The 16,756-nt window shown below is 50.0% G+C and overlaps 1 protein-coding gene across 2 annotated transcripts in view; it reads right to left on the reverse strand.

Moving 5' to 3' along the window:
• The window catches only part of RAB38 (RAB38, member RAS oncogene family), a 57,792-nt gene that overhangs the window by 24,958 nt on the left and 16,078 nt on the right, over positions 1 to 16,756 (reverse strand). The window contains exons 1-2 of one of the 2 annotated variants that reach the window (XM_083170159.1): positions 9,396 to 9,863; positions 4,492 to 4,772 (exon numbers count right to left, since the gene is read on the reverse strand). In XM_083170159.1, coding sequence (XP_083026285.1) covers positions 4,492 to 4,772; positions 9,396 to 9,621 — 507 coding nt within the window. In that variant the 5' untranslated portion in view covers positions 9,622 to 9,863. Of the gene's footprint in view, positions 1 to 4,491; positions 4,773 to 9,395; positions 9,864 to 16,756 lie in introns of those variants that run through there. The other variant, XM_083170160.1, reaches the window with a different exon arrangement.

Consider the following 16,756-nt stretch of genomic DNA (forward strand, 5'->3'; position numbering starts at 1 on the left):
TCCGCCCTGCGCAGCGTTATCATGATCTCACATACTGTTTAATAGGGAGCGGACACAACGTTATTAAATTCTGTTATAAACCAGTCAGAATGAAGAATGTTTTCAAAGGTACGTTGACCCCAGGAAACTTACCTGCAAACATTATGCGATATATAGTGTTACCACTCAGGGCCTAATTCAGAACTGTTGGCGACGCTGCGTATATTCATAGCTAGCGACGGACTTATATTCTGTCTGTAGATGGACGAATTTGGGTAGTGCACTGACGTCATGGGACATCAGCCGCCCACCCCTAGCTGACATTGACATGCCTGCATTCGCAGGGGTACGCCCAGCGTTTCTATGGGCATCCAGCCCCCCCAGGCGGTTTGAACATGCGCAAACCTCAAAAATCAACTGGGCAAGTGAATTCAGCCAGCTACAAGAGGGTCTGAATGACCCTTGTTATGCGATATGTAGGCCTCAGATCTGAAGAGGGCGTATGGGAAGAGGGCGGGCACCTGACATCTGCTGACATCAGCTGCCCGCCCCCTCGTCATGGGCGAACTTCCATGGGAACACCCAGCATTTTCATGGGAACGACCATGAAATGCTGGGCGTTCCCATGGGCGTGACCATGACTTGCCGCCCCCCACCAGCACTGCTGTGTGCGAGCGGCCGGTGAATAATCAATTTGCCGTGCCCACTCGCACAAAGACCCTGCACATGCGCATAAATGCTTATGCACATGCAGAGAAGCTCCCAGAGGAGCGAATCAATTAGAATCAGGGTCACAGAGTGTTATCACTAAGTTCATCATATAGTGCCCTAGTTCATTTTCTGACCATATTAGTGCCCTAGTTAATATTATGCCCCATAGTAGTGCCCTAGTTAATTTTCTGACCATATTAGTGCCCTAGTTAATATTATGCCCCATAGTAGTGCCCTAGTTAATTTTCTGACCATATTAGTGCCCTAGTTAATATTTTGCCCCATAGTAGTGCCCTAGTTAATATTATGCCACATAGTAGTGCCCTAGATTATTTTTTGGGGCATAATATTATGTCCCATAGCAGTGCTCTAGTTAATAATATGCCCCATAGTAGTGCCCTAGTTAATAATATGCCCCATAGTAGTGCCCTAGTTATTATTATGCCACAAGGTAGTGCCCTAGATTATTTTTTGGGGCATAATATTATGTCCCATAGCAGTGCCCTAGTTAATATTATGTCCAATAGTAGTACCCTAGTATATTCTATGGGGACACATACGGATGGCCGGTGGAATGCTGACAGGGGAAGGTAAATATACTTATCCATCCCACAGCCTGACCCTAACCCTCCCCGCACCTCTCCACCTAAACTTAATCCCCCACCCACCCTGCAGCTTTAACCCCAACCACCTTCTTGGCGCCCAAGCCTAACCTCCCTCCCTGCCGTCCCCCACTAGTGGCTAAACCTAACTCCCCCAGCCCTGGCGAATCAATCCCGCATATTCTCTGATTGAGATGCCGGCTGTCGGGATTCTGACCCTTTCGAAGATCCAGCATCGGTCTTCTGAAGGCTGTCAGGATGTCGGCGTCGGTATATTGAACGCCGGCATCCTGACCATCGAGATGTTAACCGCATGCTTATTTTATGAACTATCTTACTGTACTTCCTAATTTTACATACTGGCTCATAATAGGGCTGCCAGTACACAGTATCCTCATATCACATTATGCCATACAGTGTCCTCAGTTCATATTATACCACACTATAGTGCCTCTGTTTCAAATTGTGCCACATTAGTGTCCTTCATGTTACAATAAGCAGATGAGATTATGACACATTACAGTGCCCTCCAGTGCAAATGATGCCGCATTACAGTGCGCGCCAGTTCTATTAATGCCTTATACCATTTACAGCATACACTACATACACCTCTCTCTGATAATGTAATGCCACACAATGCAGACTGGGCAATAGATCAGATCTGATTGCTTAGCATGCAAATCTGAGAAACTGGTATGTAACTTTATAACCTGGGTCCAGGCGCCATAGCAATTGCACCGTCTATAGTTGCACTCATGCAACTGTGTTTAGATATTCTGCACATGGTGAATGGGAGAAGCAGACGTCTGCCTGCGGTGGGCACAAAAAATGTCAGGTTACAGCTCTGGTCTATTTACTCCCTTAATGGGAACAATATTACAGAACAATTTCCACATGCCAATGTTGCAATTTATTTAAAGAAGACCACCAAATGTCTTGCATCGATGGTCTCACTGCTCCAAATTTCTCCCCACCCGTGTAACTCTGTCCAGTGGCAGAACTTGTGGGTCCATTTGCAAGCCCAAGTTCACAATATGCATACGACAGTGTGTGACAGGGAGAAGCAGGGGGAGGCATCGGAAAAAATAGTGGGTGACAGGAAGAGAATGATAATATGGGCAGCAGTGAGCCCACCGTTGCCCGTGTTACCGTCTTTCTCTCACCCACTGTTTTTCCCTGTAACCACAGTTTTTCCCTGTCACACTCTGCCTCCCCCTGTCACCCACTGCCATGTTTCAAATTGTTAACTAGGGTCTGGGTGGAGGAGGGGAACCCAGATGATATTTTTGCTCCTGTGTTCACCACCCACAAGTTCCCCACTGGTCATACTGGATGATGTTATGCAATCAGAAATGGCGGGAACTGATTCAGTGTAGGACACGTCAGCTACATTTGCATCTACACTGCATGCATGGAACAAAATGCAAATACTCACAAGCACAGTATTCAACTACCCAACCTCGCAGCCGCTATACGCATGCTTGGCCAAACAGCCACCACTGTTACAAGGGTACTTGTGGAGTATCACGGCTCCCACGATGGGCATCGTATGCCAAAAAATCGCATCGTATGCGATTTGATCGCATGCGATCGCATACGATTTTGCACTGAAAAGTATCCAAATGCATTGGAATTAGTATTAAACATGTTCAATGGCCCCCAACTGGCCTTTTTGAGGCTGTACCACCCCCACTATCAACGCGAACCCGAAGCGTGGCGAGCGCAGCGAGCCCGCGAGGGGCGGCGGTACGCGTCCTACGACCTTTTCATACCCCCACTATCCACGTCGGCGTAAAGTTGAGAATAGAAAGTGTGGCGAGCGCAGCGAGCCACTGAGCCCGAAGCGTGGCGAGCGCAGCGAGCCCCGCGATGGGACGCGGATACCTTCACAGGTATCCGCGTCCCCTCACGGGCTTCACAGGTGTCCGCGTCCGCTCGCCACGCTTCGAACTCGGTGGCTCGCTGCGCTCGCCACACTTTCTATTCTCGACTCCACGCCGACGTGGATAGTGGGGGTATGAAAAGGTCGTAGGACGCGTACCGCCGCCCCTCACGGGCTCGCTGCGCTTGCCACGCTTCGGGTTCGCGTTGATAGTGGGGGTGGTACAGCCTCAAAAATGCCAGTTGGGGGCCATTGAACATGTTTAATACTAATTCCAATGCATTTGGATGCTTTTCAGTGCAAAATCGTATGCGATCGCATACGATCAAATTGCATGCGATGCGATCGCATGCGATGCGATTGCATACGATTTTGTAAAAAATCGGCCAAAAACTGTAAAAATCGTATCGCATCGCATGCCACTATATATGGCATGCGATGGCATGCGATGGGAGCCGTGATACTCCACAAGTACCGTTACAAGTTGCATCTGAAATCAAACACCACTGTGTGGGAGATAAATCAACGCTTGGAGATAGATAAAGAGCCAGATGTACTAAGCCTTGGAGAGTGATAAAGTGGAGAGATATAAAGTGCCAAACAATCACCTCCTACTGTGGCTGCCTTTGTTTCATATGTAGTTTGTAACATGGCAGTTAGGTGCTGATTGGCTTGTACTTTTTGCTAAGCCTCAGAGAGCGATAAAGTGTACGGAGATAAAGTACCAGCCAATTAGCTCCTGTCCAACTCACCCTGTAAAATGGCAGTTAGGAGCTGGTTTGGTAATTTGTCTCTCTCCGAGGGCGGGCTGCACTAACAAGATAAATAACCCTGTTATCTGGGTTTTTACCACATTTTGGAATGCACTAAAACCCGATCGCCGGGTTACCGTGATGGGGGGTACCCATCAAAGCCTATGTGCTTCTTATCAGGCACCTCCCCGCATGGACCCGCGCTGCCCCGCATGGACCCCTGCAGCTTCCCCCCTCACCTGCATCCGGGCAGACTCCTGCTGTGCTCTCCAGACCAGTGACCTCCTCCTCCCCAGCCACGTACTTCCCCTTCCAGGTGCAGGGAGGAGGAGGCGGAGCCCCGCATCAGCAAGAAGCAGCAGCCGGGCAGGAGGAGGGGGGAGAGCAGCTGGGGACCCGCTCACCCCCCGCTGGCCGCTTCGCAAAGGGCAGATATGTTAGCATATGCGATTAGTATCAATGCGGTAGCCGGAGGGTGGTTATAAGGGGCTGCGGATGTTAGTCCATAACACAGCGCATAATGATTGTTGTTACTGGTGTAAATCAGCTATCGCTGCAGCGTTACCTTTGCTGAGGTTTCGAACCAGCCAACAAAGCCGTGCTCCTTGCAGAACTGGTCCATTTTGGTGCAGTTGTTTTTAAACCCGTCCTTTCCCTGGTCACATTTGTTAGCTAGCAGCACAGCGGCTACGGGCAAGCCGTTAGAGAGAGTCAATTTTGAGTCTAAATCCTCTTTCCATTTCGTAACAGCTTCAAACGTCGCCGGCCTGGTCACATCGAAGACGATGAACGCTCCTACAGCTTCCCGGTAGTACACCCTCGTCATGTTCCCAAACCGCTCTTGACCTATGGGAGGACAGTCGCAGGAGTTACAACAAGATTCTTAGTTTTCATTATAGCAAATAAATCAGAGCGGACAGAATGACATGATTGGATGTACTGTTAGGCGAATGGAATACGCTGGCGCTATAAAAGGAACTGTAAATAAATGCATGACCTCCATATTATACTGAGGTGCCACAGTACCAGTCTGACAGGTGCCCTGCAAATTAGGTGGCGTGTCCCAGGATAAAGAATGGCTTCAGGAAGGGATCCCAGGGAAAGCTGCTGTACCACACAGCATCAGTGTATACACAGCATCAGTGTACCTCACATCAGTGTATATACAGCATCAGCGTGCCTCACATCAGTGTATATACAGCATCAGTGTGACTGACATCAGTGTATATACAGCATCAGTATGACTCACATCAGTGTATATACAGCATCAGTGTGACTGACATCAGTGTATATACAGCATCAGTATGCCTCATATCAGTGCATATACAGCATCAGTGTATATGTAGCATCAGTATGCTTCACATCAGTGTCTACACAGCATCTGCATGCCTCACATCATTGAATATACAGCGTCAGTATGCTTCACATCAGTGTATACACAGCATCAGTATACCTCACATCAGTGTATATACGGCATCAGTGTGCCTCACATCAGTGTATACACAGCATCAGTATGCCTCACATCAGTGTATATACAGCATCAATATGCCTCACATCAGTGTATATACGGCATCAGTATGCCTCACATCAGTGTATATACAGCATCAGTGTGCCTCACATCAGTGTATATACAGCATCAGTATGCCTCACATCGGTGTATATACAGCATCAGTATGCCTCACATCGGTGTATATACAGCATCAGTATGCCTCACATCAGTGTATACACAGCATCAGTGTGCTTCACATCAGTGTATGTACAGCATCAGAATGCCTCACATCAGTGTATATACAACACCAGTATGCCTCACATCAGTGTATACACAGCATCAGTGTGCTTCACATCAGTGTATGTACAGCATCAGAATGCCTGACATCAGTGTATGTACAGCATCAGTATGCCTCACATCAGTGTATATACAGCATCAGTATGCCTCACATCAGTGTATGTATGGCACCAGTATGCCTCACATCAGTGTATATACACAGCATCAGTATGCCTCACATTGGTGTATATACAGCATCTGTATGTCTCACATCAGTATGCCTCACATCAATGTATGTACGGCACCAGTATGCCTCACATCAGTGTATATACAACATCAGTATGCCTCACATCAGTGTATACACAGCATCAGTATGCCTCACATCAGTGTATGTACGGCACCAGTATGCCTCACATCAGTGTATATACAACATCAGTATGCCTCACATCAGTGTATACACAGCATCAGTGTGCCTCACATCAGTGTATGTACGGCACCAGTATGCCTCACATCAGTGTATATACAACATCAGTATGCCTCACATCAGTGTATACACAGCATCAGTGTGCTTCACATCAGTGTATGTACAGCATCAGTGTGCTTCACATCAGTGTATGTATGGCACCAGTATGCCTCACATCAGTGTATATACAGCATCAGTGTGCCTCACATCAGTGTATATACAGCATCAGTGTGCCTCACATCAGTGTATATACAGCATCAGTGTGCCTCACATCAGTGTATATACAGCATCAGTGTGCCTCACATCAGTGTATATACAGCATCAGTGTGCCTCACATCAGTGTATATACAGCATCAGTGTGCCTCACATCAGTGTATATACAGCATCAGTGTGCCTCACATCAGTGTATATACAGCATCAGTGTGCCTCACATCAGTGTATATACAGCATCAGTGTGCCTCACATCAGTGTATATACAGCATCAGTGTGCCTCACATCAGTGTATATACAGCATCAGTGTGCCTCACATCAGTGTATATACAGCATCAGTGTGCCTCACATCAGTGTATATACAGCATCAGTGTGCCTCACATCAGTGTATATACAGCACCAGTGTGCCTCACATCAGTGTATATACAGCATCAGTGTGCCTCACATCAGTGTATATACAGCATCAGTATGCCTCACATCAGTGTATATACAGCATCAGTGTGCCTCACATCAGTGTATATACAGCATCAGTGTGCCTCACATCAGTGTATATACAGCATCAGTGTGCCTCACATCAGTGTATATACAGCATCAGTGTGCCTCACATCAGTGTATATACAGCATCTGTAAGCCTCACATCAGTGAATATACAGCATCAGTATGCCTCACATCAGTGTATATACAGCATCAGTGTACCTCACATCAGTGTATATACAGCATCAGTGTACCTCACATCAGTGTATATACAGCATCAGTGTGCCTCACATCAGTGTATATACAGCATCAGTGTGCCTCACATCAGTGTATATACAGCATCAGTATGCCTCACATCAGTGTATATACAGCATCAGTGTGCCTCACATCAGTGTATATACAGCATCAGTATGCCTCACATCAGTGTATATACAGCATCAGTGTGCCTCACATCAGTGTATATACAGCATGTAATAGGGTCCGAGATTGCTGGAAGTGTGAGATGCTGATGGATCTCAAATGTTTTTTTTTTTTTTTTTTAAAGTGGCAATCATTTGCGAAGCAGAACCTTGCCTTACAAATGATTGCTGTTGTAACACGACGTCTGAGATCTGCCAGCATCTCCCGCCTCCAGCAATCTCGGAACCCATAAAATTTTGAAATATGAACATTTTTTCTTTTATAATACATTATATTATTTACTATATGCTATTACTGCATGCATTTATCGGGTACCTCAGACCCCATCTCTGGACTGCTAATTTGCAGAGTCCTGCGATCAGGTAAACGATGCCCCATCTGAATGATATCCCGCATTTTTCCTGACACTCCCAGAAAACGGCCGGATGACCACCCCCAACTGGCAAGGCCAGTTATACAAAAAAAAATAGCAGGATTTTATCACAGGAAGGCCCTGCGCATGCGCGCTCTGTTCCTACACATGCGCAGTCTATTGATAATGCCTGGCCTGTTCATCTGCAGCCGTGCGACCAGGTCTGAAAATCTCCCTTAGGCCCGATTCAGACCTGCTCCTAGAGGATGGACACCCGGCATTTCAAGGTCCTGCCCACAAAAACGTTGTTCGGGCCCCAGGGAATGCAGGCTTTCCCCTGCCTGCTCGGGGCCGGCGGCAGAGGCAACATGACGTCAGCGCTCTAACGCCACGTCATGTTAACCGGGTGAAGCAAATAAAACTCCCTAATTTTAAAAGTTAACAGCCCAAAAAAATCCATGGTAAATGCTGTGTAAAATGTTAGTACATAATCTATAAATGGACGGAATACAGTTATTTTCAATTGGTTATAAATATGAAATGGTTACCAGCTTTCAGATGGCCCCATTGGCTAGGGATGGCCATCGGTGGGTCAACCACTACTGGTCATCATCGCTGTCAATATTAGTGGATAACATCGATGAAGTACAACCATCTTCATGGGAACCATCGATGGTTTCACCTCATCGATGGTCACCCCTGTTTTCCTATACACATGGCTGTAGGCCAATCAGAGCCTGAGAGTGGGGCTATGTGCCCTGTTCTTTAAATTAAAGCAAATATTCAGTTGCTTATTTATAATCGATGGTGGTAAACCATGTGGTTCTCCCCATCGATGGTTAAGTATTCTACATAGGCCATCAATACCCGGGATTGGGTCAACCCCACCTCCCCTTCCCAAATCGGGTGCCACACAGCTTTACTTATGCAGGTCTGGCAGTCAGCAGCATGGTGGAGCCGGCACGGAGCTGTGTGGCAGGGAGGTGGAGCCAACAGGGAGCGGTGCGGTGTTGGACAGTGAGGGTCAGCCAGTGGGAGCAGTGTGATGGAGAGGTGGAGCTGTGTGGTGGCAGTGGGCGGAGAAAGTCAGCGAAGTGCAACGGAAGGTGGAGAGGTCATGACCTCTGATATCACGCCACCCTGCGCAGATCCGCGTGCCAGGGTCAAGAGCAGCCGAGCAGCGTTTGAGCGGGTGCGCAGCGCTGCCTGACATTAGATTTGGGCAGACTATTCCCTGAATCCCGGGATTGGAAGCTAAAATCCCAGGATTCAAATCTCTGCAATTTTGGGGCCAAATCCCAGGATCTCGCCGATCCCGATCCCAATACTGTGTATGAACAAGTCAGTTATAAAAAAAATTATTTAAAAACTCATGTCGATCTTTTTCTGTGTCAACCATCTACGTGTCGACTTTTTCATGTGTCAAACTATTGACTGTCAACCTAGACACTGTCGACCTAACAACCGTATAACCGGATATTCTTGGTTTTTATGCCACACAGCCCGGAATGGAGAACTATGTCCTGCTCATATAATGTGGCGTTTCGCTAATGAATGTGCATCCAATAGATTTCCAGCCGCAGATACACTAACTCAGGGGTGTCAAACTCAAATTCATCGGGGGCCGCATCAGCAGATTGGTCACCCGCAAAGGGCCGGTACACATTCAGAAAGGGGGCGTGGCCATGAACAAATGGGAGTGGCCATGGGCAAAAAGGGCGTTACCACGTCCCCTTTCCGAATGTGTACTACTACAAGTATCATGGTGAGTAGTAGGCTGCCTACCTGTGTCCAACCAGGACGGGGAGAGGGAGAGCTGCTCTTCAAACTGTCTCCTGCACGATTTTTCTTTTTGCTGGTGGTGGCTGCCAGGGGTTAATGTCTGTTGCCAGGGATTCCAGCTCGTTGCCAAGGGGTTAATGTACATTTTCAGGGGTTCTTGCTCGTTGCCAAGGGGGGTTAATGTCTGTTGCCAGGGGTTCTTGCTAATTGCCAAGGGGTTAATGTCCATTACCAGGGGTTCCAGCTCGTTGCCAAGGGGTTAATGTCCGTTGCCAGGGGTTTCAGCTCGTTGCCCAGGGGTTAATGTCCGTTTTCATGGGTTCTTGCTCGTTGCCAGGGGGTGTTAATGTCCGTTGCCAGGGGTTCCAGCTCATTGCCAAGGGGTTGCCCACCCACCCCACAGTTACTGCTGCCTTTACCTGCGCACAGAATGTTCAGCGTCTGACAGGAAGAGCAGCTCTGCATGTCACCAGGAAGTCGCAGAGCTGTGCTTCCTGTCAGACACTGAACATTCTGTGTGCAAGGACGGAGAGGCGCGGGGGGGCGGGCAGCGGGGGCGGATGGGCAGCGGCGAGGGGGGGTGTGGGCAGAGGCAGGGGGCCACTTGAAGAGGTCCGGCGGGCCGGATTCGGCCCGCGGGCCTTGAGTTTGACACCCATGCACTAACTCATCTATTGGCCGCATCGGAAGGGGAATTTGTTTCCTAAGTTGTATACAGGGAACTAAACACTGATGTTCCTTTGTAGAAGATACAGCAGAGTTGTGTATGTGTGTGTGTGTGTGGGGGGGGGGGGGGGGGGGGCACGTCAGCTTATCTGTGAAAAAGAGTATTGCACGTGGCTTGAGCTATGCAAAGTTTAACGGGCTGTAGTTCATAAGTGTGTCTCATGACCGGGCGGGTGAGCGGTGACATCATGCACCCAACAAAGGGCCTGCTGTGGCCCCACCGAACAAGTCATTCTTACAGATTATATACTTATGGTCATAATATCCAGAAGAAACTGAATGCTTTACATTGTTCTATATTCATATTATTATTATTATTATTATTATTATTATTATTATTATTATTATTATTATTATTATTATTAATAATAACAAATATACAACACAAACATATTACCAGTGACAGGATTGGAGAAGGTAAGAGAGAGGGGGTCAGAAGAGGGTAAAATGTGAGGGGGGGGGGGGGGGGGTAAGGAGGGAAGGGTAGAGAGGAAGGGTGGGGTGCAGAGGCGTAACTCTGGGAGGCAATGGAGTCATCTGCTACCTGAGACCCCACTCCTTCCCTGCAAGCATAGGTGTGCGCAGCACAATTTATTAGGGGGTGCATCGTCAAAGGGGTGTGCCAAGCACCAAGTATTGGGCATGTCTAACACGCCCATTGGGTGTGTCTAACACCACCAATCAGGCGTGTCTATCATCATCTATTGGCACTCACTACAATATAAAACGTCTCTCAGCCGCACCATAATCTCCGGCCTATTTCAGTCTTAATCTTCTTATTACTCTGTGTAACAGTACAAGCAAATAAAGTAGAAAATACATTTGGATGATGCAGGTATGTGGTGATTAACATTGCAAAATACACATATTGATGAATGCTTCTTTTAATAAAATACAGCCAGCACCAGGAAGGTGGGCACAGCATTAGGGGTTGCTTGTGCACCCCTAACACTCAATGTGCGCACACCTATGCCTGCAAGTTTGAATTATATTAATATCGCTTCTGTGGCTGACTCCCCCTCTTAACATAATTTTTGCACGTCACACCCTGTATTAGATCCCATGACCTGTTTTACTGGAGACAGACACCTTAGTGATTGGGCTATTTGGGGGGGACAATATTTATCTTGCCTCTGGACAATTGGGACAAACTTACACCACTGGAGGGTTGAGACAGAGATAATAATAATAATAATAATAATAATAATAATAATAATAATAATAATAATAATAATTATACAACACAAACATATTACAGAGAATGTTTCATCACATCAGTCCGTGTCAGTGGGTCAAATCTATTACCAGTGACAAAACTGGAGGAGGCAAGAGAGAGAGTATGGGAGGGAGGGGTGAGAGGGAGAGAGGGGTAGATTTATTATATGGCGGTCAGGGGAATCTGCGATATCCCCGTGCGTTATAGCAGGGGATAGCTCTTCCCCTGATCTATCACACCCGCCGAGCGTTTACTCTAACGCCGGCGGTGTGGGGCAGGAGGCATAGCGCAGGGGCGATATTTTGCACTGCGCCCCTGCCTCCTGCCAGATTTATGAACGGTCAGCATCGCTGACCGTTCCGCCGCCTGCAGCTGTCGACTTCGCCAGCTGCAGGCGGCGATGCCCTATACCTAACAGCAGGGACAGCTCTGTCCCTGCTGCTGGCGCTGAGCTGCGCTGGGATCTCGCGAGACTAGCGAGATCCCGCGCATGCGCAGTGAGCCGGCCGGGGGGGAAGGAGACGGCGCATCAGTATTAACTGATGCGCTGTCTCCAGGAGGGACATCGCCGGAGTGGGGAGTTAGCGCTCCCCCACTCCAGCGGCAAGATCTTAATAGATCTTGTCGGTGTCCCCTCCTGCTTCGCCTCGCTAATGAAGTGAAGCAGGAACTGTTATAGCGGCGCGATAGGCGCCGCTCAGTGGCGTAACTAGCTTTTGGGCGCCCCCCCCGCCGTTAAAGGGAGGGCGCCCACCCACGCAACTCGCCGCACCAACTCCCGCCCGCCCCACCGCACCAACCCTCGCCCGCCCCGCCGCACCAACCCCCGCCTCGCCGCCCATGCAATCCCCCCCTAGTCTTACCTGGCTACGCTCAGTACGCGCTGGTCCCGGCTCCCTTCTTCTGCTATGAGGACCACCACAAAAATGTCTGCCCCCATGCAGTAGACAGTTTCAGAGAACTTTCTGCTACATGGGGGCGGACATTTTGTTGTGGTCCTCATAGCAGAAGAAGGGAGCCGGGACCAGCGCGGAAGACTGACAGGTAAAGACTGTGGGGGATGGCGGCGGGGCGGCGGGGTGTAACTATAGCACTGCAGCCCCCGGCGCCCGCACATGCACAGCGCCCCCCCCCCCGCGGTCGCGGGGGCTGCGGTGCTATAGTTACGCCCCTGGCGCCGCTATAATAAATCTACCCCAGAGAAAGGGAGAGAGGAGGGTAGGGAGGATGGAATGGGTTAGAAAGAGAGAGGAGAGGAGGGGAGGGGAGGAAGGGGTTAGAGAGGAATTGAGGGGTGAGAGAGAGGGGAGGGGTAGAGAGAAAGGGAGGGATGAGAGGGAGAAAGAGGAGGGGTGAGAGAGGGCAAGGGGTGAAAAAGAGAGAGAGGAGGGGAGGCAGGAGGGGGTGAGAGACAGAGAAAGAGGGGAGAGGGGATGGAGGGGTGAGAGGAGGGGAAGGGAGGGAGGGAAAGAGTGGGAGAGAAAGAGAGGAGGCAGGGGGAGAGAGGAGGTGAGGAAGGAGGGAGAAAGGAGGGGGTGTGAGAGAGAGAGAGAGAGTGGAGGGGAAGGGGTGAGAGAAAGAGAGAGACATATTTTTCAAACATCCTGATTTCAATGAGACTGCGCCAATCTGAGGGTTCCTTCCTGCTACATACTTACAGACTCTCCCAGAAGGATCAGGAGACTCACGCTTATTTAGGAAATCCACTGTATCCCTGGAGCATCTTCCACATCCTGCCACTTCCTAGTGAAGTAGGCATGCATACCTCCCAACTTGTGAAATTCATTTTCCCTGCTGTGGGGGCATGGCCAGTGGCTCTGTCTCCGTGAACAGATGCTGTGCGCATGTGGCCGCATTTCCTAGCAGTGTCTATTCGCAGGAAGCAGGGTGGACTTCCAACTAGCCCCCTTCCATCTCAGGGCACTGCCTGCCCCGGGGCGGGACACGGGACCGTCCCCCAAAAAAAAGGTGCAGCACACAGGGCCATTAGGAGGCAGGGTAACTGGAAATGGTGGTAAGGGAGCGCGTCTGCAGAGCAAGCACATCATGGAAGAGCAAACGATACATTCCGCGGCGCAAACAGACATTCAAACCCGCATTGGCCCTACGCCATCGTAACAGGTTTCATTTACAATAACGATTTAAGGTTATTAAGATAAAGTTTGTTTCTAATAAAATCTTACTCAATGTTCTAGAATTTTTAAAAGCATTTCACAAGGTGATAATTTGTTCTGATTTCTGATGCAGGGGCAAACGCAGGATTTTCAGAAGGGGGTTTCCAGAGGGGCGGAGCAAAGCACGGAGATGGACACTTAGGTGACCCAGTATATGCCGGGTCAGTTAAAGTATTATAGATAGACCAAATGTATACAAATAATAATAATAATAATTGAAAAAAAATATATATATATATTACATACCGGGGCGTCAACAGCAGTGTAGGCCCCTGGGCATAGCAATGTATTGGGGCCCCTACCGATCCTCCAGCGGTAGGGGTGGGGGAAGCTTTGATGTCCCGCGGGTGGTTGGGGGTATTATATCAACCGCTCAGCATGTAGGGCCTGGATCAGTAATTTCCACTAATTACCCCTTTACTGCACAGATGGTGGGAGATGAGGTGGGAGAAGGGGGCATTGGGCTGAATGAAGGGGCCCTGATACATAACTTCCAGGGTGATAGAGGATGTTTAATACGCAGAGGAGGGGTGTATAGTGGAGTGGGCTTATTATTCATAATTTTCTGGTGGGAGGACAGCTTGCTTGACTGCAGATATCTCCAGTTCCCGGAAATACATTTATTAGATTTTAATGGAATTATAAACTAGAGGATCCCACCTACCAAATGGTATTGGGGACTAGGGGATCAGGAGGCAGAGCAATCTGCCAACGAGTATATAAAACTACATACCAGGTGTGTGGAGCTGGAGCAGTAACCAGCTGCTGGAAGGCTGATATCTCTGGTTCTGGGAACAGCAGAGACAAGCTACTAATGTCCATCAAAGGGGGAGAGTCCCAGCTTTTGGAATATACCCTCAGAAAAACTCTTAGTCAGACAGAATCTGAAATATCTGACTGGGAAGAGCAATTAACAGGCTTGGATGGGGACCACTGCTTTGAAGTCAGATATCTCAGATAGTTCCCAATGGCCGATTTTTTAAATTCTTGTACCTGTAGAAAGAGGGGACCCTCAGCTTTCAGACTAGGGCCCTTAGACTCCTGGGGGGGTTTCTGGGTACTCAGAACCCCCCCCCCCCTCGTGCGCTACTGTGATGGGGGGGGCAGCGTGATACTTACAGAGCAATTCCCAATTTCCGAAAATGTCATGTCCTACAGAATCCATTCGCTGAGCTGTAATCGGGGAGATCTGCAGCTCTGCAGTACTGTACTGTACACTGCTCCCTACAGCACCATATAATTATATATCCCTGGCAGGTGTGTACCATGGGGACAGCACAGACAGACACCAGCTATGTCACACACTCACCTTCTATAGTGTACGCAAACACCGCGGAACATCCACCTACGCAGCCTATCATTCTCTTTCAACATCAACACACAAACTACACGGGGCCCGATTCAAGACCAGTGTTCTTCACACCCCACGCCCTTGACATCACCTCCCCCTGCCCAGCCAGGGCTACAGTACACGCCCACCATCCACCATTACTCCACAGCCACCATCCACCATTAATCCCGCAACCCCCTCCTCTGCCATCATGGACCCCTCTTGCGCTTCATGGCACACCCCGCGCCCCCCCTCCCGCGATTCACGCCCCCCCGCGATTTGCCGACCCCCTCCCGCGATTCACACCCCCCCTCCCACGATTCGTGGACCCCCGCGGCCCCCTCCCGCGGTTTGCGGAGCCCCCGCGATTCATGGCACCCCCGCGCCTCCCCTCCCGCGATTCGCCACGCCCCCCTCCCGCATTTACGGAACTCCCCCTCCTGCGATTTGCGCCCCCCGCGACCCCCCTCCCCCGATTGTAGCCCCCCTGCGCCCCCTCCTGCGATTTGCGGACTCCCGCCCCCTCCTGCGATTCACGGCACCCCCTGCGGGCCCCCACGTGCCCCCCTCCCGCTATTTGCGGACCCCCTCCCGCGATTCACATAATCCAACGGCACCTGCCGCGATTCACTACCCCCGCGACCCCCCGCGATTTACACACACCCTCCCATGATTCGCAACCCCCCACCCCTGCCGCGATTTGCAGACCCCCTCTCCCGCGATTTATGCCCCCTCCTGCGATTCACAGCACCCCCCCATCCCGTGATTCGCGGCCCCTCACGATCCCCTCTCCCACGATTCATGCCCCCCCCCCCGCGATTCACGGCACCCCCCGCACCCCCCATCCCGTGATTCATGGCACCCCATGATCCCCCCTCCCGCGATTCATGCCCCCCCCTCCCGCGCGAGTCGCAGACCTTTTTTGAGGGGCGGGACACTAAGCATAGCTCCGCCCCCCCCACACCCGGAAGTCCGCCACCGAGTTCTGATTGACCCACGGCCTATTCAGTCAGATAAAATGGATGACCATTGATAGCTACAACAATCGATATTGTAATATAATATGTTACTACTATCGATAGCAGGGTGCAAAATCTCCATCAATGTCAACCATCGATGGTGTCTGCACCAATGCCCATCCTTTCTCTGCAACAGCCAAAAACCTTTACTACCCCTCATGGCAACACACCTCTTACACCGCCCTGCCTCCTGTTCTCCTGCCCCGTAACTTCCGCCAGTGGGGACCCGCTCACCCTGTGTTGCCCACATTCCCCTATCATGCTTTACCACCCAGCCACTTGCTCTCATGCACCCTAACTCCCACCCAGTAGGAGGAGACACTGACTCAGGGGCACCGTCCTGTACTCCTGTGCTGCCACGCTGGACCCTCACCCACTGGCAGAAGCTGAACAGTGTCCCCCACCCTCCTCTTTAGTCCGCCCTATGCCCACACACCCCTATCACTACCCAGCTTCCTGCTCTCCTGAACCGTAACTTCCACCACTGGGGAGTCGCTGATGCTGTGTTGCCCACATACCCCTATCATGCCTCATAGCCCAGCCTCCTGCTCTCATGCACCCGAAGTCCCACCCAGTAGGAGGAGACACTGACTCAGGGCCACCGTCCTGTACTCCTCATGCTGCCACACTGGACCCTCACCCACTGCACACCCCCTTCCACATCATATGCTCTCTATTTAACACATTTCACCTATAACTCAAGTTGCAATACAGGCATCATACATACAATTCTAACCATATTTCTCACAATACAAACGTTCACAGATTAAGGGGGCGCAGCCCCGTACGCTGTTGTGAAGAGCGCCCGTGGGGCGCGATGAATCACCTAGTATATATATATGGCTAGTAAGCCCACTCGAAGCAAATGCTTCCAAAGCATAGTTTCACTTGCTGCCAAC

The sequence above is a fragment of the Crinia signifera genome, chromosome 2, assembly GCF_055691185.1.
Source record: "Crinia signifera chromosome 2, ASM5569118v1, whole genome shotgun sequence".
Taxonomy (NCBI): domain Eukaryota; kingdom Metazoa; phylum Chordata; class Amphibia; order Anura; family Myobatrachidae; genus Crinia; species Crinia signifera.